The sequence below is a fragment of the Odocoileus virginianus genome, chromosome 19, assembly GCF_023699985.2.
Source record: "Odocoileus virginianus isolate 20LAN1187 ecotype Illinois chromosome 19, Ovbor_1.2, whole genome shotgun sequence".
NCBI classification, from domain to species: Eukaryota; Metazoa; Chordata; class Mammalia; order Artiodactyla; family Cervidae; genus Odocoileus; species Odocoileus virginianus.
This window is the reverse complement of record NC_069692.1, coordinates 33488295-33510176: the sequence shown is the minus strand read 5'-3', so window position 1 is coordinate 33510176 and position 21882 is coordinate 33488295. Positions and strand designations below refer to the sequence as shown.

General features: G+C 44.6%; 1 protein-coding gene across 5 annotated transcripts in view; it reads right to left on the bottom strand.

Moving 5' to 3' along the window:
- Positions 1-21882, bottom strand: part of FAXC (failed axon connections homolog, metaxin like GST domain containing) — a 68756-nt gene that overhangs the window by 38607 nt on the left and 8267 nt on the right. For all 5 annotated transcript variants that reach the window (XM_020892354.2, XM_070450073.1, XM_070450071.1 and 2 more), the window contains 2 exons: positions 13492-13688; positions 2825-3048 (listed from right to left, as the gene is read on the bottom strand). In XM_020892354.2, coding sequence (XP_020748013.2) covers positions 2825-3048; positions 13492-13688 — 421 coding nt within the window. The remainder of the gene's footprint in view (positions 1-2824; positions 3049-13491; positions 13689-21882) is intronic.

The following is a 21882-nucleotide window of genomic DNA, read 5'->3' as shown; positions in this document are numbered from 1 at the left end:
TTTACAAATTGAAAAATAAACAAATTTTAAATGATTTTATTTTTTTTAGTTCAACAGCAAAATATAATCATTTTGAAAAACTATACCACATTGTAACTCTACAAGCTGATAAGAGTGACACAAAGCATATACGTGACAAGTGACTCATTTTGCTTCCTTTGAAACAAAGAACTACTTTACATCCCATTACTCTTTATTAACTAGCCAAGACTACACACTGATGTTTATTAAAATAACCAATAGATCTGACTTTTTCACATGTGCCAACCCAATAGCAATAAGGACTCTGAAAGGTAAAGACTCCCCGAGTCATTTTCATGAATCAATAAAGCCTCAGATCAGGAGGGAAACGTGCATTTCACTTTCACTTTAGTCTAGTGCAGTTGGCTGGAAACCAGCTTGTTTTTCTCACTTTCATTTACAAATTCCACTTTATTATTTGGCTCTTTCCACTGTTGTTGTTATTGTTTAGTCGCTAAGTCCTGTCTGACTCTTTCACAATGCCATGGACTGTAGTCAGCCAGGCTCCTCTGTCCATGGGATTTCCCAGGCAAAAATGACTGGAGTGGGTAGCCATTTCCTTCTCCAGGGGATTTTTCTGAACCAGGGATCAAACTCGCATCTTCTGCATTGGCAGGCACATTCTTTGCTATTGAGCCAGCAGGGAAGCAGGGCTCTTTCAATAGCAGCTCCTAAAAAAGAAAGAGACCTTTTCTCCTCAAGTACTTGTGCACTTCAGCCTGGAGTCTTAACACATCTCCTTGTTGGAAGCCAGCCTCCTAAGGATGAGTATGACTTCAACTCACCAAGCCCAGGAAACTGACTTCAATGATGAGACTCTATAGTCCATGCTGCCCTCCGCCTCCAAGAGCAACATCATAAAATAGCTGGATATTATAAGTAAGCTATATCCTGGGTGAGGGGAAAAGTAGATGCTTTCTGCCTCATTTAGTAAGAAAATTATGATGCTCAGCCAGAGAGCCTCTTCTTCCCCAGACACAGAAGATGTGCTTCTCTTATGATAGAATTCAAAGCCAGACTGCTCCCTGGACCCCCATTCAGAATAGAACTCTAGCAAACTTTAGTTTTTCAAATAACCCACTCAGTTTCTCATCCTAGAAACTCATCTGGACTCAGAATGCCGTTGTGACACTTGCCAAGGATCCAGCCTAGCGATCAGTGACGCAACTGCCTCCCATCTTACCAGCAGTGGGGAGAAATCAAACATGGGAGAGACACTGGTGTTATCCTCGCTATGACTATCACCCTGATCCCAAGTTCCCCAACCAAAAATGCTCTAGAAGGGAGATGATCACCCCACTCTGGTTAAGGAACCAGCACTGTTAAACCATTAGAGATGAACTATCATCACTTTGGAAGCTCAACTCCTAGCTTTCTGGGGCTCCCTACAGTGAAAGCTGGGGAAGAAGCCAGGAGCAGATGGGGTCACTGCTGAGAAGAAATGGTCCTCCCTGCACTGGCTCCTGTGTGGCCCAGGGTCCAGCACTAAGTTTCCAAAGAAACGAGACAAACTGGAGGCAAATTCCACTCATACCTACATCAGGCAGGCCCACCTGGGCCCACGGGGACAAAGCCCCAGCGGGTCCAGACGGCATCAACCTCCAAGCCAGGCGGGGCTTCGGAATGACTGTTTAGAGCAGGAACCCAGCGCATCAAGCCCGCCCACCCCTTGCTGTTGCCCCCACAACAAAGCTGGCCAAGACTTGGGTGTGCTGTTGGGATCTCTCTCTGCAGGTTCCAGGGAGGACTCCAGGTCCAGTAAGCATCTGCGGCGAGGAGCAGGAAGGAGCTAGTCAGAGTGGGTCACTCTGCATGGGTGACAGAACAGCCCCTAGTTCCTGGGTACCAGGTAGGTTTGAACAAAACAAATCCGAAACTCCACTTCCTGGAGGAGGTGAGGTACTTAATGTGCTCCAGAACAGAGATGAGGGTACCAAGAGAGGACCAAGGAAAACCACAGTCGCTGGACAAAATCAGCAGCTCTGAAGGACTAGGTCCTATGACCTTGGTTCCGTATACACGAGCTGTCCCCAGGAGAAGCCATTATTTCACACATCGAAGCTGAATTCAAAAGATCCGCTTGTGAACTGTCAGAGCTAAGGCTCAAGCTTCACTCAGAACAATGTCACATCAGCCCCCAGCCACCAGCCAACCAGGTGAGCAAGGGTGGGTCACTCGACTGAGCATCGTCACACACCCATGGAGAGAGGCCCCTTGGTGCTTCTCTTTGAGAGGCTTCCCAAGCCCAGTTAAACCCACTAGGTGCAGTAAATACAAAATCAGAAGAGCGCAAACACGCTAATAAGAAGACAACTAGATTACAAAGGGAAATGAAAGACGTGAGAAAATGTCAAATGTCTCTCATTCACTCAGGCTGGGTTGGCATCTCTCTCAGCTGGAGGTCAACAGTACCCAGCCGAATCTTCTGAGCAGATGTGTCTATAAATAGCCTTTCACCCTGACCCATTTATAAATAGAAGAGCTTCCTTGCTCAAATTCCTCCTTGGCTCACAACACATTCAGAAATATCATCACTTACAGCCAGTTGGTAATGCTATGCCACGTTCTACGTTCTCTTCACCTGGGAGCTTCACCACACTAGAAACACTCACCCTCTAGTGATTCAGAAGAGACATATGTTCCTGAAAATTAGGGGACTTGGTTAAAAGGTGGGACTGCAACCTACATGTAGAAGCAAAGAAATCAACCAAAATAAAGCTTTAAAGCAGTAAACTAGCAGTGCTTTACTAATCATGCAAAAAGTAAGGATAGAAAATACAGAATAGAAGGTGTGGTACGTTACCCAGAAGCCCTGCTAAAGACCGCATGTCCTTCTCCATCAGCATGTAAATCTCCTCCTCGGAGAAGCGGCCAATGCCGTGGCCATGCATCTCGCGTTTCACGATTCCTTTCGTTATGTGGCACACGACCCACCTCAGCAGGTTACTGAAGGGACCGCCACCACTAAGAGAGAGCATCTTCCGGGTCTCATTGAGATTGTCCACCCACTGGCAATAAGCTAAGGTCCTGGAATTGCGTGGAAAGAAGTTACTACTGTGCGTTAGAACATAGCAGGTCCACAGACTCAACTTCCAGGGAGGGTTTGGGAATTCAGCACAGGCTAGAGGACTGAATCACTGCAGCTTTTACAAAGAGCAGTCTGCAGGGCAGATGCTATGACAGACTCAAGTCCATGCCTGCACCTAGGGTCAGATAGCTTGCCACGCTACCATCCACCAAGCCTCCTCTGAACCTGCCCGGAGACCCCCAGCCCCCCAAGGCCATGCTTCTGCTCTCTCTCAGGCAGCCCCACAGAAAACAAACAGAAACCCACTTTAAAAGGGTTTTAGGCAGGACAGTGAGTAACTATGTGGGTGGGTGAGGGGGTGGCAATGGGAAGGAGGTGGCAGTGACTGTGGTGCTGGTTCCATTCTTTTTTGATCAAAGTGATGGTTACACAAGCCTCTGCTCTGTGTTTTTAATTTTATTGAATTATAGTTGATGTACAATATTGTGCTAGTTTTAGGTGTATGGCAAAGTAATTCAGACACACACATATATATACACACATATTTATATTCTTTTTTACATTCTCTTCCATTATAGGTAATTATAAGATATTGAATATAATTCCCTGTGCTATACAGTAGGTCCTTGTTGATTATCTATTTTACATATAGTAGTATATATACTTTTATCCCAAACTCCTAATTTGTCCCCCTCCCCGCCTATGGTCATCATAAGTTTGTTTTCTATGTCTGTGAGTCCATTTCTGCCTTGTAAATAAATTCATTTGTATCATTATTTTAGATTTCACACATAAGCGATATCATATGATACTTGTCTTTGTCTGGCTTACTTTACTTAGTATGATAATCTCTAGGTCCATCCATGTTCTTGCAAATGGCATTATTTCATTCTTTTCTATGTTGATTAATTAAGCTGCATGTTTTTTGTCTTATACACCTTGTGTATACATTTTATATTTCCTGATATAGGATTTTTTTTTCCAAAAAGAAATTTTTTTGCCTTTTTGACAGAATCTCTGTGGTGGCTCAGATGGTAAAGAATCTGCCTGCAATGCAGGAGACCCAGGCTCGATTCTGGGTTGGGAATATCCCCTGGAGAAGAGAATGGCTATCCACTCCAGTATTCTTTCCTGGAGAATTCCATGGACAGAGGAGGCTGGTGGGCTACAGTTCGTGGGGTTGCAAAAAAAGTCAGACACAACTGAGCAACTAACACTTTCACTTTCACGGAACAGTTATAGCTGCCCATGTTTACTATGAACTATATAAATTATAAATAGTAACAAATGATTCTTTCTCCAGAAAGGCAGCTTCAGTTTGTTCTCTAGGACCCTAGAGTGAACAGAAATACCAAAGGAACTTGGTTGGCTCATTCTTCCCGACAGGGTGATGGTTGTGGCAAAAAGTCCAGAAGCTCCTGTGTGACCCGTGTGGATGCTAAGTGGTTAACAGCTGCTCGTGTGGTGTGCTGGCTGCAACACTCAGGCCTTTGCTGATTTTGTTCTCTGAACCTGGGGTGATCGCCAGACTGTTTTTATGGTTCATAGTGTTGGGAGACAGAAATTAAAAGGTTTTCCTACTGGAGGCTAAGAAAAACATAGCTGTGGGCGTAGAGACGGAAGATATTTTAGCTCTTCCTCGCAGTGAGCAGTAAAAACTGCACTGGAGTCACCTCCCGCTGCTGGCTGATACAGGAACGGTCACTTGGAAAACATCAGAGGAGTGAAGATACTTTTTACAGAGAGAAGGGATGATACAAGGGATGACAGCTAATTGTAGCTACTTTCTATCTCAAGAAAAAGAAACAAAAGCAGAAAATAAGACCCTGATATTTTGATCATTTTATACAGTTCTATTCTTTAAAGTATGAAAATAAGGGGGAAAAAACAGATTTCTCTAATTTTTTAAAGTCTTCCTGATTTTCACTGAAAAGTCTCACAACCAATATCAACATACTCTATGCTACAACAATAACTCTTTTTTATTAGCTTTTTAAAAGGTGCTTACAAATCTTGTTAGAAAGATTTGTGCACCTCTTTTGGTAAAGATCTCAAAATAAACTGTTGAGGAGGCAAGAAATTTTGACTGAAAAGAGGAAAAAGTACACTTCAATGGTAACTTATTAATATGTAGAGAGTCAATAAAACTTCTGATATAAAAGATTTCATTTATTCTCGCATGTTTTTTTATAAACGTGCAAATAAAATGCTTTCTAGTTGTTCCTTTTATACCTGCAATAATCAGGGTGCCACTTTTCACATTCCACTAATCAGCACTTTGATTCTAGTAATAACTATACTAAACCTAAATTCATAGTAAAAAGGCCAGTTCCATCCTTGATTATTCTGGAAGTCAGTGATCTGAAAATAAAACTAAATTACCCTAAGTTAAGCATGACCAGGTAATAACTGCATCCAGGAAGCATCTAAAGTGTAAAAATGAGGAGTGGGGTGGCTCTAAACAGATAGATTGGTGTGAAAGAGAATTCATTCTTTGTAGACAAATCACGTGGGTTTGATCACAAGCACAACCGATCTAGAAGAATGAGCAGCCGTTCACCAGGCAGCAGAGGCGGAGGCGTGTGCGGAGGAGTCCCAGCTGCTCCATGAACGGCAAGAACTTCCGGATGGGCAGCTGGGGCCTGGGATGCCGGGGGAGCCTGGAAGCGTTGAAGCCAGAAGGATGGGCAAGGACTGGGTCAAGATGCGCCTGCTACTAAGGGACTAAGACTTATTTTGAAAGCCACATTGAACCCCCAAAAGGTTTTAAGCAGACGAGACACATAATCAGATGCGTGGCAAGGTGAAGAAAGGAGTGGAAGTAGAGACATTTTGGAGGACGCCATCTCCCAGGCTGAGGGTTGGAGTGGATGGTAACCAGTCCCGGCACACACAAACTGGACAGACTCAGGTGATGCAAGACGAGTTACCCTGTTGCATTTGAAAGCTCCATAAAACCTGCAGGGGAGGATCCCGAAGGTTTAGGTTCTACGGGCAGGGGCAGGGTGGTGGCCGTTTCAAAGAGGCAAGAGGAGCTGAGGTTGCCTAAGAAAGTTTCTAGGATAAGGAGTGGTTCGAGGGAAGCCTAGTTCCAAGGCAAGTGAGAAGACCAGAGGGCCAGGCGGGAAGGGCCCGCACGGAGAGAAGGAGGGACACCAATCTCTGTGAAACGGAGAAGTGAGGGGCTGCAAGGAGGTTCCAGTTTCCCATGAACTCGGTCTCCTCTGAGAGCAGATGAGGACATGCGCCGAGGATGAGGCGGCCGCAGCGGGAAGAGAACCTGAGAAGACCGATGAGTTAGCGGAGCCGTAGGGACAGAAGAAGCAGCTGTTGTCTGGGCCACACAGCTGAGCAGGGCAGAGAAACACACGCCATGCCCAGCCCCAGGCTGTGGTGGAAGGTTCTCCACCTGCACCAGCAGGTCAGACGCAGGGCACAGGAGAGACACTGGGTTGATTCAGAATGTGGCAGCTGAAAGTAACCTGACACTGGCTCTCTCTTTCTCTTCCCCACCCTGCTCTCGTTTTCCTTCCTCTCTCTCCCTGGCCCCAAACTGTAGACCAGTATCAGGGAAGAGAAGCAAATAAGAGCCACACAGGCTCTTCCATGGCCAAGTCCTGTGAAGTGGGTATAAACTGCAATGTCAATGAAAATGCGCCCTTCAAGGGTCCCTAAGTCAATTTCTACAGATCAAAGACATCCCTCACACATGCTGCCATATCCTGACAACCCCAAGTCCACACCCGCCCACATGAAAGCTTCCTGAACATCTCCAGGTGAAAGGGACTGCCACACCCACCACTCCACCAGAACCACTCTCGTCCAAGTCAACAAGCCCTTCCTGTTGCAAAGTTCAAATACATTTTCTTTTCATCTTTATCTTTCTTGAACTCTTTGCAGCATCCAATACTATCAGCCTCTTTCTTAGAATTCTCCCTTGGCTTACATCTCTACCACTTTTCCTCTCATCTCTTACATGTTGCCAAGGTTTTTATCTTTATCCCTTCTACCTTCTTACACCTCACTTATGGGGTGATCTATGTTTCACATTCATGATTTCAAAGTGAAGACTCCCAACTCCATATCACAGCCCACGAGACCTCTGTCCCGAGATCCGCAGACACACTGAGGGAGCCTCAGGCACTCAAACCCACATTTTCAAAGTTGGATTCATCCTCTTTCTTCCTCGAAAATCTGCTACTCTGCACCTAAACCGGAAGGAATCCCGGAAAGTCCTCTTCACCGCTCCCCACCCCTCCCTCCTGACAACCAGTCACCCCACGGCTTTGTCACCAATTCGACTGACACTATCATTCCGGCTGCATCACTGCCCAACCCTGAGGATGGTGGCCACCTCACAGGACTTCTAGAAATCCATTCCCCCTAGTCAGCCACAAAAAGCTTCCTAAAACACAAATTCCACGGTATCACACTGCTTCTCAGAGTCATGCATTCGCTCCCCATAGCTGCTTCACCTGGCACCTCATCCTCCCCCATCCCACTGCCCCCACCACAGCCTGACCCCAAAGATGGCACTGCCTCCCCACAGAATTAAACATGCCTGCCTGACTACCTCCTTCTGGCCTCTAAACTTTTGCAGACTGCTGCCCCCTCTGCCTGACAGCCTCATCTTCCCCTCTCAGCCGATCCCTTCCCCCACCACTGTGACCGGCCCTAGATTCCGCTTGACATCATCTCCTCCGGAAGCCTGCGTCACTCACAGCAGATGCTCTCTAGACTCTCCCCCAGCGCTGCCTGGCGCTGCAGGCTGGATGGCACCGTCCCCTGTGGGCCAGCGGAGGACAGGCACCTCGCCTGCCCTGCCATCCAGCCCCTGGGGGTCATTCATCCCGGAACTCTGCTGAAGGGATGAATTATTGACTGAATGAAACGTTCTGAGCCAGCTGCTGCAGTGGAGTGTTTCTAAAAGCTACAATATTTACGTAGGAAAATGGAAAGAGAGACGCCTGTGGAAAATGAGGAAGAAAGGGCTGCCCCCGTTCTCCTTCTGGGATCTGCCTCTTCACTCTCTGCTGGGAAGAGGCCACTACCCAGGGGACTGTGAATTATAAACCAGAGAGGATGGGGAGGGCCAATGTGGAAACTGGACCAGGCTGGGCAATTAAAATAATTTCTCATTCTGAAAGCCTCTGTCAGGAAGTTGATACTCATTTTTTTTTTTTTTTTAATATATCACAACTGACATATCTGGTCTCTCCTACAAAATGAGGTCAAAGAGGTTTGTTTTTTTCCCCACTATTGATGATCTTAGCACTGAAGAGTAAACCCTGCTGAAACATTTTTAAAGTAGCTGGGAAGGAAAGAAAAGTAGATCTCTGATGCTTTAATAAAGATATCTCTCATTGTAACCTCCCATGAAGCCTGGGCTGTGGCCGAAATGACTATGAGCACATATGGGAGAAACTGCAAACCTACTGTTTGCTGAATGGATCTCAGCATGTGGCCTTTCCAACCATGAGAACGCCCTTTTCCTGGTCACATCACTGCCTCCTTGTCACCTTTCACTTGTACTCCAGATGCTGTAGGGTGCAGGAGCACATGGTGTGCTTCGTAATTTCACCACCTTTCACAGTATTAGAAATGCCTCTTTGAACGGGGCCCTCACTGCATCTAAAACTGGGGGGAGGGATACAAAACAGAAAGGAGAGGGGACCACTTCAATCGAGTTGTAATCAAGGAGACAGAGTCCCCTGGCTTTTAGAGAAAATCTCGGGTAAGTCCTTCTATTAAAGCATCCCATCTCTCCCACTCACCAAAAGTCAAACTCAAAATTTTTAAAAATGGGACTTCCTTGGTGGTCCAGTGATTAAAATTTGACCTTCTGACCTGAGAACAGTTGCTAACCAAGGCTTCCTGGCTGCATCCCCAGGGGTAGTGGGGAGGAGGGAGGAGGGAGATTTTTTTCAGATGGGACATTTGCCCATAGACTAGTGGGATAAATGGCCATTGCTACTCCTCAGTAACTAGGCCTTATTTAGTATAGGAGTTGGGGCAAAAAACCAATGTAACCTGTAGTAGCTTCTGTGGGCTGCACAGTCTGTGTTTATTTGAAAATTATTTTTAGGGGGATGAATTTCATGTTCTGAAATGGCTGTAGCATTTAAACAGGAAGTGTGTCTCTAGATGGAAACAAATATAATCCTGCAAAACTGACTTCATTTTCCTGCACTATCTTCCTGTTGATGGTTCCCCTCATCTCACCCCCTTGAGCCTCCCACTGAAAGGAAAGCAAAATAGCTAGGTATGACTTTCACATTCGGGACAAGGGACATTCAAGTCTTGAGACAGCCTAGGGATGTTTCCCTGCACTTTTAGTGATATTGCTTTGTCTAAGAAATTCGCTTTTGAGTGCTTAACACTTTGTCCTTTTATTCTGAAAAATCTTAACTCAAAAATAAAACCTGAATCCCTTAAAAAAAAATAATAAAATAAATAAATAAATAAATAAATAAAATTTTGACCTTCCAATTCAGGGGATGCAGGTTTGATCACTGGTCAGGGAACTAAGATGCCACATGCCTCTGGTGGGGGGTGGGGGTGGAATAAAAAAACAGCATAAAACAGAAAAAATATTGCAAAAAATTCAATAAAGACTTTTAAAAATAGTCCACAGGAAAAAAAATTAATTATAGCCAACCTAGAAGTGATTTGAATCCTTTTTTCTAACATCTATTTTTATGGGTGAAACTGTTATGACTATAGGGAGTTTGACAATGGTACCCGACACCATTGAGATTAGAAGAGCTTAAGACACTCCTGGTGATTCAGAAGGTAAAGAATCTGCCCGCAACATGGGAGACCCAGGGTCATTGCCTGGGCTGGGAAGATCCCCTGGAGAAGGAAATGGCAACCCACTCCAGTACTCTTGCCTGGAGAATTCCATGAACAGAGGAGCCTGGTGGGCTACCGTCCACGGGGTCGCAAAGAGTTGGACACAGCTGAGCTGCTCACACACACGCACACACACACACACACACACACACGACACTCAGTAGTGTCCACAAGGGGACAGTATGTCATCTAGAAGCCGTTAGAGCATCTGTCATCGAAACAATTTCATTCCAGTAATCTGACCCCAAGTCTCTCAGACTCTGCTTTATTCTGGCTTCCCTGCACTTAACTTCAGCATCCAGTGAAATAAAGGGGATAAAAAACTTGTCTCCTTCATCTTCAATAATAGCATTTATAATGCAAGTGGGATATAATTGTATGGGTTTCAAGTGCAAGAAAAAACCACTTTATAGCTGAGTGTGCTTTTTGTAAAGGCCTAATTCAGAGCTTCAGAATTATATGATGTTAGATCAAGTTTTCATTATATAATGACAGGAGTCTTTGTTTTCAGAAAATCGTATCTGAAGTAGAGTATTTTTAAAGTTTCAGAGCAAGACAGACCTTTCTGAAAACTCCAGATAACTGAATCAATTGAGTCAAATAATTAATTCTCCCTGTTACACTTCTGTAAGTATAAACACAACCTTAGAGCTCATCGATGGTGAAAATTCAACAAGCTCTCACGGAAAGCTCATACTTGTAATATTTTCCTACATACTGTGGTCAGTTCCCTATGCTGGCCCTCGGTTTCCACAGGCATGCATTTTCTTACCATGGATTGAGCTGGGTAGAGGGGGTGGGTGTTGGGATTTAGAGCTCTCAAGAAAGGCTGTTCAGGATCTCCCCAAAGCAAGAAGTTAGCTAAAAGTTGGAAACTTAAACAGAGAAAGTTTGTTTTTCCTTCTGCTACTGAAGGCTAAAAGAAATTGGAGGAACTAGAATTTTTTTTTTTTTTGGAAAGGTCACTGGATATTTGTATCTCCATCAAGACTTCACCTCCCACCTTCACTATTCATTTCTCAAATTAATGCTTGAGGAGACACAAATGAGAAACAGTAACTAACCCCCAAAAGTAAGCTGTTTGTATTTTAATTTAAAAGTACTAATTAAGAGACTTCCTGGTGGCTCAGTGGTAAAGAGTTCACCTGCAGGTGCAGGAGACACGGGTTTGATTCTTGATCCGGGAAGATCCCACATGCCACAGAGCAACTAAGCCCTCGTGCCCCAACTATCGAGCCTATGCTCTGGAGCCTGGGAACTGCAACTACTGAAGCCCTTGCAACCTAGAGCCCGTGCGCCACAAGAGGAGCCGCCACGAGAGGCCCACACACCGCAACCAAGAGTAGCCCCACTAACAACTAGAGAAAAACCCACCCAGCAACGAGCACACTCAAAAAATAAAAAAATTTTAAAGTCCTAATGAAAAATTACTATTTTTTAATTAAGAAGAGAAGAATCTACATATGACCTTTGCAACTTCCCAAGCACTTGGGGGTGTGTGATCTGTAAAATTCAGATCCTCACCCACTGGAGTACCACCTCCCAAGGCTCCCTCCCAGCCCTCCCCACCACACCCTGCCCCTTCATCACATCAGGAGGAAAAGAAGAGAAGGGAAGAACAGAAGATGAACTTCTATCAGGGAGTAAACATATATAACACGTCACTAATACCCAGAGCAAGAAGCAGTGACAGGTGGTACTTGGAAGTCTTGCTGGATCAAAGTCTTTCTAAGCTGAATATAAATTTTACGCACGCACACTTAGCACACGCAGAAATCAAAGAGTGTCGCAAACATACCAACTTAACTGTAAGGCTTTCAGCTTTTCAGGCAGCTGAAAAAGTGCTAGCTGTCCCTATTAATGGGCCCATCCATCAAATGAAGGAGCACTTGGGGGTGGGGGGTGGGGGGCGGCTCAGCAAGGGAAGGCTCAGAGAGCCTGGATGGCCCTAGGCTGGTTCTTCATTTTCCTGATCACTGCAGAGCGGGACCTGTAACCCCCAGCGAGCAAGTGAGATGACTCTGTCCCCCAAGGGCTTTTCCCTGAGGCTAAGCGTGTCACCTGCACTCACGCATTTCGGTCCACACTGCAACACCTGCACTCTTTGAGAGGGAAGGGCCAGCAGTTCTCCACGAGTATTGTAAAGAACAGGCCACACGGAGTCTGTGATCATTCCCACACTGATCTGCACCCCTGCCGCCACTCTGCCTGACTCCCTCCTTCCTCCCACCCCCTTCAACTCTACAGTGAGACAGAGAAGAAAGTGATGCTCCAGGTCAGTCCTAGAATAAAGTGGGCAAGAACTGAAAGTGGAAAAAGAATAAGCAAAAAAGAAGAATGTACAAAATTCAAGAGACAAGGTTTCCATTTAGAAAGAGCTGAATGGATGAAATAGGAATGTGATGGCAAAGAACTTCCTACAATCAACCCCACATTGAATGTATCTCTCAGTGGAAGAGGTGAAAGCTACTCAGTGAGCAGTGACCTAGGAGTAACAATTGATGCCCAGAAAGAGTGGACTCAGCAATTCTTTATTAAATCTTTGGAACAAGATAAAGTGCAGAAATGAGGGAAAAAATATTTTTTACCTATTGGAGTATACACAAGGGCTAAAACTCCAGAAGATAAATGGAAAAAAAAAAAAAAACCACCCCACATTTCAATGAGATTGTAAAGCAAGAAGAACCAAGTCTGCCTAACTCACACAATGTCACAGCAGCATACCATCTGCAAAACAGGGCACCTAACCCACACAGTGTGTGCAATCCTTCAAACCCAGGGGATATGGGCTGGAAGTCAGCCAATCAGGGCAAAGTACAAGCTAGGAGTCAGCCAATCAGGGCAAAGTACAAGCCAGGAGTCAGCCAATCAGGGCAAAGTACAAGCTCGAAGTCAGCCAATCAAGGCAAAGGTACTCAGAAAACAGTAGTAAGCTTTACTTCCGGATCATGGAGAAACTCTTGTCATACAGGGAAAACCGACAATACTCTGCAAAGCTTGCATAATTTATTTCACCAGAGACTTCTATCTGCCTTAGTCTCCTGTTCCCTCCTCTGAGTATCTGATGCAACATTAATTCAGCAGTTTGTATTTGTAAAAAGCCCAGTCTATCTCCCTCCTTTCAGTGACCTAGATTGTGGGTAAGGAACTATCGCACAAGGGCTAAGAAGTTTTCATATTTATAAATGGCTGGGGGGGGGGAATCAAAAGAACAGTATTTTATATTAAATGAAAATCAAATGTCAGTGCTTTTGTTGTTTTATTTAAACACAGTGATGCTTATTCATGTGTGTATCATCTATGGCCGCTTTTGCGCTAAAACCGCAGAATTAAGTAGTGGCCACAGACAAATGTAGTTCAAAAAGCCTAACATATGTACTAGCTGGGCCTCAACAGAAAATGTCAATTCTGCTCTAGATACCTAGGGACTTAACAGTCATAGTTTTGACCCCTAAGTCAGTCAGAATGTAGAACACTTTGGAAAAGGTGCGGCGGTGGGGGAGGGGGAGCTGAAATGTGAAACAACTTGGCTTGCTTCACAGGACGGGGGCACGCCCTGGACACCCGCCCAGGCACCCGGGGGGACTCACCAGTAGAAATGCTCCTCCACCATCTTAGTCACTGCCCTGGAGATGGCTCGTTCATGAGGACCAAGATTTTTGTTTAAATTCACTCCAAGTTTCTCTTCCAGAAAGTCAATTATGAATTCTGTCCCGGAAACTTTTTCATGATTATATTCAATCCAAGGCATTTTCCCTTGAGCAGAGAGTTTTCCACCAAAATAATTCTAAGCAGAGTAAATTGTAAAGAGAAAAGCAAAGTTTTATTTAAACTTCACTGTATGGTTAACAGAAACAAACATTCCAACAGTGTATTTGATAGTGACTGCACTACTCAAGTGAATGAAATCGGCATTAAAAACTCTTAAGGGGATAAACAGTTAATCTGGGGGAAAAAAAGGTTTATCTCACATGAAAATATTACTTTACTCCCATACATTTTATCATGGGTTCTGGCTTGTGTGTGCTTAGTCGTTCAGTTGTGTCCAACTCTGCGACCCTACAGACTGTAGCCTGCCGGCTCCTCTGTCCATGGTGATTCTCCAGGCCAGAATACTGAAGTGGGTTGCCATGCCCTTCTCCAGGGGATCTTCCCAACCCGGGGATCGAACCCAGGTCTCCCACATTGCAGGCAGATTCTTTACCATCTGAGCCGCCAGGGAAGCCCTCACCGTTCTGGCTTACTGGGTTTGGGGGTTGTTGTTTTTTTCTTTTTTTAAAGAGCAGAAAGGAAGATGAGAGCTGAAATGATCTTCATCCTGGTCAGAGTCAGTCTAATTATAATGTATGAACAATCCAAAAACACAGAAAGTGAAAATAAACCATAAGGAGGCATATACTGATTGGGCTGCTGATCAGAAACCTCACTTGGAACAGTACCTTACACTTGAAAATGCTTACAATAATGCCACCATATTGCAAACAAGTGGTCCCAGAAATTACAACAGCAGGATATAACAAAGTGTGCCCAACAGACTCAATTCCAGTGCCTATGAAAATGCAGATTCCTAGGCCCACACCCGGATCACTGAGTCAGAATCCAGAGGAAGGTGGCCAGAAATCTGTACATTTGACAAGCTCCCTTTGATTCATACCCACACCAGAAGTTTATGGTGTCTCAGGGGAGATTCTGATCCCAAAACGGGGTTGGTGGGAGGTGGGGGTGGGGTCACAGACTTTATAAGCATTGAGAATGACAGGGTAACATCTTCTGATCCCTGTATAAAAAGATCTTAACCACACTGATGGAGTGGATTCTGTAATAATGATCGCATTTACTCAAATGCTTTTCTCAGTAAATTTGGACTGTGTGAACCTCAAAGTTGATTTTTAAATCTGAATCCAGTTTTGGGTGGTCTACACAGCTTAAATTAATCAGATTATTACAAACTTCTCCTCGTACTTCATACAAGTCAATAGTTCAGATACTATGGACTAGTAGCCAAATGTTGGTTCCTGTGGAGGAAACTGAACTCTCAGACATTGCTGATGGGAATGTAAAATGGCACAAACACTTTGAAACCATTTGATAATTTCTCAAAGGCTAAGTACACACCTGGCACTCAATCCAACCATTTCACTCCTAGGTGTTTACCTAAGAGAAAAGAAAGCATATGTCCATGTGAAGACTTGTACATATGCTTTCTTGGGGGGGTGGGGGCGTGTGTGCACATGTTCATGCGCTAAGTATGTGTCTGACTCTTTGCAACCACATGGACTGCAGCCCACTAGGCTTCTCTGTCCATGGAATTTTCCAGGCAAGAATACTGGATCGGGTTGCCACTTCCTACTCCAGGAAGCAGGAGACAACATTTTAGAGATACTATGAAAATATCTAAAGACTAGATGAATTCAAAAAATATTTTTAAAGAGAAACACAAAAGTGTCCAAAGTAACCAGCAAAACTAAGTGTGAGATGCGGGTAGTCTTTTTTCATGAATTTCAATTTTTCTGAATGTCATATTCATTTAAAAATAAATCTATATAATTTTTAAATAATACTTAATTTTCCTTAACTTCCTTAAACATATTAAAGAACTCCTGGTCTATTTTTATTTAGGCAATTGGAGTCTGACTGGCCCACCAACAAGTTTCTGAAAGTAATTTTGAGAAGAATGATGAAGAGGTAAATCCTCTTTATCTTTGCCAAGCTGATGTTTTCCCCTGCAAGTCTGTCCTAGAAGAGATTAATGCATCTATACTTAGGCTACATTATTAGCACATCAGTGAAAGCCATAGGCTTTGGGTTAAAAAATATGGCGCGCTCATTTAGTCACTGTGTGACCTTGGACCTCCCTGGTCTCCCTTAATCCCCCTGGATTCATCTATATATAATTAGGATAATATGCTGTGCCACGCTGTCACTTCAGTAGTGTCTGACTCTTTGCGACCCTTTGGACTGTAGCTCACCAGGCTCCTCCGTCCATGGGACTCTCCAGGCAAGAATACTGGAGTGGGTTGCCATGCCCTCCTCCAGGGAATCTTCCCAACCCAGGAATTGAACCCACGTCTCTTATGTCTCCTGCATTGGTAGGTGGGTTCTTTACCACTAGTGCCACCTGGGAAGCCCATTGGGAGAACAGCAGTGGCTAAAATTAAATGAGAAAATGCGCACAATGTGTTCGGCAGAGTGCCTTTATCAGAAGTATTAACATCACCATCCCCATTTCAAAATGGAGAACTTGCAGCCTTCAGAGAAATCCCAATCTTGGAACTTTGACATGCTACACTGGCCACAGAGCCCCCAACTTTTCAGTTAAATTTATATCCATTACATTCACAGCACCTCTGGAACCATCTTGAAAGGTCCCCCACTGGGTAAATTTGAGCTAATTTGAGCGCCTTTTGTGGATTATATAATGTTGAGAAAAAAAATTCATGCATCCATTATTGTGAATAAGAAATATATGCATGAGTCTCTGCCTTTGGTTCACAGCACAGAGCTCCTAAAATCCTTATAAATTCCTAAGTGATCAGAGCAGGAGGAAAACCTTTTGTTCTGAGGAGGTGACTCTGAGTGGGTTCCTGGATAAACTGGTCACCAGAAAGACCAAGTCACAATTAGAAGCTTAGCATTTTCAACCTCCTCCCCCATCTTCCAGAGAGCAGACAGGGCTTGGATATGGAGTTATTAACCAGTCACAAATAATGGAGGAGGGCTTCCCTAAAGAACCCACCTGCCAATGCAGGAGATATTAAGAGATGCAGGTTCAATCCTGGGTCGGGAAGGTCCCCTGGAGGAGGGCATGGCAACCCATTCCAGTATTCTTGCCTGGAGAATCCCATGGACAGAGGAGCCTGGTGGGCTACAGGCCACAGGGTCATAGGGTCATACAGGCCACAGGGTCACAGAGTCAGACATGAGTGAAATGACTTAGCACACATGTGCACACTACTTGAGGAAGCCTCCACAAAAATCCCCAAAGTATGGGACTTGAAGAGCCTCCAGGCCAGTGAACACATCCACAATGGGAGGGTGATACTCCCAAATCCACAAGAACAGACGTTCCTACTCAGGACCCTCTCACACATCCCTCTTCATTTAGTTGTTCATCTGTGTCCTTCACCAAATCCTTCAGTAAGCTGGTAAACATAAGTGTTTCCCTGAGTCCTGTGAGCTGCTCTAGACTAGTTATCAAACCTAAGGAGGGGTCATCAGAACCTCTGATCTACAGTTGGTTGGTCAGAAGCACAGGTGACAATCTGGGATTGTGACTAGCATCTAAAGCAGGGGGCAGTCTTGTGGGACTTAACCCAGGGAATCTGATGCTGCCTCTGGGTAGCATCAGGATTGAACTAAAGTGTAGGTTGTCCAGCTGAAGGCAGGGACGACAGAGGATGAGATGGTTGGATGACAACACCAACTCAATGGACATGAGTTTGAGCAAGCTTCAGGAGATGGGGATGGACAGGGAAGCCTCGCGTGTTACAGTCCATGGGGTCGCAAAGTTGCAAAGAGTTGGACACGACTGAGTGACTGAATAACGTCCAGCTGGTGTCAGAGAGGACTGACTGCTGTGGGCCTCATGTTTGACCAGAAGAGTCAGAAATGAAGTGCTTCATGTGAGTCGCAAAGGAGACTCATGGGGAGAAACACACAGTAGGGAGAGACTGGTTTCCCCTACACAGGAAGGAAAAATCTGAGTACTTCCCTTTATAACTACACACTACAGTTTTGTAGAAGAATGTCCTTCTCTTTTGAAGATGCACCCTAAAGTTAAAAAAAAAAGATGGTGGGGGTGGTATAGGCAGGAGGGTGGTGTACAAACAAAAACAGCAAATAAATAGAACATCAGAAGTTAGAGCTAAGAACCAGAGCAGAGTTTTGAAAAGAGCCATTTCCTTCTCTTTTCTTTCTCAGATTTAAAAAGAATGACTGTGTGAAATACATGCTTCTTATACAATCAGTTATGGCAAATGATGCAGGTACCTTTATGTGAAAGTCACTCAGTCATGTCTAACTCTTTTGTGACCCCATGGACTGTAGCCCACCAGGCTCTTCTGTCCATGGGATTCTCCAGCCAGAGCTGGAGTGGGTAGCCATTCCCTTCTCTGGGGGCTGTTCCTGATCCAGAGATCAAACCCAGGTCTCCCTCATTACAGGCAGATTCTTTACCATCTGAGCCGCTAGGGGAGCCCTTTATGTATGTATGTCTTTATGTATATATGTCTAAAAAGAAGTATGAAAAGATGCTCAGAAGTATTTGTGATGATAATCTCCAGCTAGTAGGATATCATCGATTTTCATTTTCCACTGACACTTTGTTGAAACTGTTAAAATTCTTATAAGGGCCATGTCATCCAAATGTAATCAGAAAAACAAATGGTAAAGTTGTTTTCATTTTGAAAAAAAAAAAAAACCATATCTGCAGGACCTCCTTACATCTTTTGGTAACTTCCTATGAATCTATAATTATAACAAAATGAAGTTTTAAAAATTCATCTACCCAAGGCGGGAGCTGCTATTTTTCCTAAATGCAAATTGTTAAATAAAATATTTTGCGCTCTCAAGCCCTTTCAAAAAAAAAAAAAAATTCATCTACCAATATTTATATCCTTATTTTAAAAAAGCTAACAACTGCAACAAAGGCTTTTTAAGAAAACCCTTGTGAGTTCCTACTAATGGTCATCAAATATTTATCCCTGTCTCATTTCGATTAAAAAATAAAAAAGCTTCAAATATAAAGTCATGCTCTTAGGAACATGACATTTTAATCTTTTTTTAAAAGGCACAGGGCAAAGAAGGGGCAGAGGGCAGTGCTCCCTGGGTTGATGACAAAATACCTCTCTTCTGATCCTCTAAGCAGAGAGCCCAAATAGTCCTTCCCAGGCACCACCAGCAACAACACAAACCCTCACTGAGGACACATAAGGTCTCAAAGGATCCCCATCCCCATCCCCACCCCCACCCCCACCCCCGAGACAGGATCAGAGCATCCCTTTCTAAATCATAAAACTATCTTCCTGTTACCTACCCCGATGAACACCCACTTCATTTATTTTCCATAGAGACCTCACAGAAGAAGAAACACTCCAGTATCACTCCTTTCATGAAAAAATATAACTTAACAGGAAATAATCATTTTAGAAGGGGTAAGCAGTCCCCCTCTTAAAGGTTTCTCCAGGCTTCAGAGCCAGGCATGTGTCCAGCTGCTCCAGCTATGCTAACGAAAAGCAGAAGCCTGAAACATGACCAGCGGTGGTTAGGCCACTGGGAGAGCACTTAGAGCTTGACGGCTTGAAGGCAAGAAGGACAAAGGGCAGGACTTCCCTGGTGGTCCCGTGGTTAAGAATCTTCCTGCCAATGCAAGGGACACAGTTTCGATCCAGGAAGATCCCGCAGGCCATGGAGTGATGAAGCCCATGCACTATAGCTACTGAGGCTGCTCGCTAGAGCCCAGGAGCCGCAACGAGAGAAAACCCACGTGCAGCAGTGAAGACCCAGTGCAGGCAAAAATAAATAAATATATATTTTTTAAATGGTATCATCTACCTTCTGTTTTTTAAAAGGAAAGTGTTAGTATCCAACTCTTTGTGATCCCATAGACTGTAGCCCACCAGGCACGGGATTCTCCAGGCAAGAATACTGGAGTGGGCTGCCATTCCCTTCTCCAAGAGATCTTCCCAACCCAGGGATCAAACCCAGGTCTCCCGCATTGCAGGCGGATTCTTTACTGTCTGAACCACCAGAGAAGGAAAAGGTAACACAGCCTGGCAGCTGCCTCACCACTGCCCCAGGATGACTTCACCAAGGGCGGGGGGCACAGGAAATCTAGCAAGCCAGGAGGCCACAGAGCAGAAAGCACAGGTCCGGGCCCTCACGCCCAGAAGCGGTCACGGCTAAACGCAGTGATGTGGCGGGGAGTGATGAGGGGCCGGTGGCAAGCAGCCGCTGGGGAGCAGTCTCTCCCTCCAGTGTGAGTCCCTCGGGGACACACGCCTTCAAACTCTGACTGCCCACCCCAAGCTGAACAAGGGTCTTTCAAATCCAACTGAGCAATGATTCAAGCCTTGTGGGGTCTTTTGCTATTTTCTCCTCCATTGCTGGCTTCCAAAATCCTGAATAATCTCCCCGCCTCTCTGTCCAGACTCACCCCTTGCATTCCAGTTCCACTCACAAAGACCCTCTGTGAGTCTAAGACCTGGATCACCTTCAGTTCTGTCACTCAGTTGTGTCCGATTCTGCGACCCCATGGACTGCAGCACGCCAGGCTTCCCTGTCCATCACCAACTCCCAGAGCTTAATCAAACTCATGTCTATTGAGTCAATGATGCCATCCAACCATCTCATCCTCTGTCGTCCCCTTCTCCTCCTGCCTTCAATCTTTCCCAGCATCTTCTGCTCTCCCAGATCTCCCAGCCTGAAATCCAGGTTTAGTGTCATATTCCCAGAGGACCAGTGACCAAACTGAGCACGTCATTCAACTCTCCCAGCCCTGCCTTAGGAGGATCAGTGCCATACCCCTCCACCCCACATGCCCTCTCAGTAGAGAAACCAGCTCAGAAAGCACAGGCCCCTGGGAGGCAGGACTTGGAGGGGTAACATCATTAACAGGGCAGTCAAAAGCTTGGCTAGGTGAGGGACTTCCCTCTCTAACCTCGCAGCTGCTCTGCTTCCTGCTAAGACAACCTCCCTCTCTAACCTCCCAACGCTGCTGCTTTGTAAGAGCTTAATGGTGAACCTTGACCATCTGGAGGAAATGCAACAAACTGGAGGAATCACAGTGGTGTGGGGACGCCTGGGGCTCACCTCCTTACTTTACTTAAATTCCTTCAGAAGCACACAGCCTGTGTCTTAAGCTTTAGACCTTTCCCAGTGCAAAGTCCTGGGCAGGGAAGCTAACATCCCTGTAAAGAGGAGATCTCAAACCAAATTAACTAGACATCTAAGGGGTACAGTAACTAAGAGAAGGGCAGCACACTAAAAATATACAACATAAGGCAGAATGATTGGGAAATACCAATTTAATTAATGAGCATAAGAAATATCCTCCAAGGGATAAAGGAAGGGATTGTAATACAAACCAAGGGGAAATAGTAAGAAGAAAAATGCAAAGTTGAACACAATGGATGAGATAAATAGTAGGATGGTTACAAGAAGAGAATAGAGGGATGCAATGGAAGCTCAGAGAAGTGAATTCTTCAAGGAGGAAGTGGAAAGGAATAAAGGATAAAGGATAGGTTCAGAGAAACAGAAAATAAAAGCAGAGATTCTAGGATCCAGATTCCAGGATAATCAGGAACAGGAAAAAAGAAGGGGAAACAAATTAAAAAAGGAAAAGAAATACGTGAAGAGCATAGTTTCTCAGGATTAAAAAGAGATTAAAGTCTTCAGATGAAAAAGGTTTATAAAGGACCAAAGAAAATACATAATAATCCACACCAAGCCAGAGTATGATGACAGTTAAGGATGTTGAGATTAAGGATTTCCCTGGTGGTCCAGTGGCTAAGACTCCACGTTCCCAATGCAGGTGGCTGGGGTTCAATCCCTGGTCAGGGAACTAGATCCCACATGCCTCAACTAAAAGATCTCGTCTGCCACAATTAAGACATGGTGCAGCCAAATAAATAGATATTAAAAAAAAAAAAAGAGTCGAGCATAAAAGCAGATTCTGAAAACTTCCAAAGAGAAAGAAAAAGAACCAGATGAACATCAGACTTATCAGCAGCAACATCAGTGCACAAAGAAAATGGAGTATTATTTTTAAAGCTCTGAAGGAAAGGAACTCTGGACAAAGAAGTATCAAATGTGCAGCATAATAAAGATGTTCTGGGGCATGCAAATCCACTGAAGGCTTGCCCAATAAAGGCTTACTCAAAACATTCATCAAAGAAGTACTTATAGAAAAACATATATAAACCTTGTAGGATAAGACATATGGGAAATAAGGCTAGTCAAATAACTTGGTAAGTTTTCTTAGC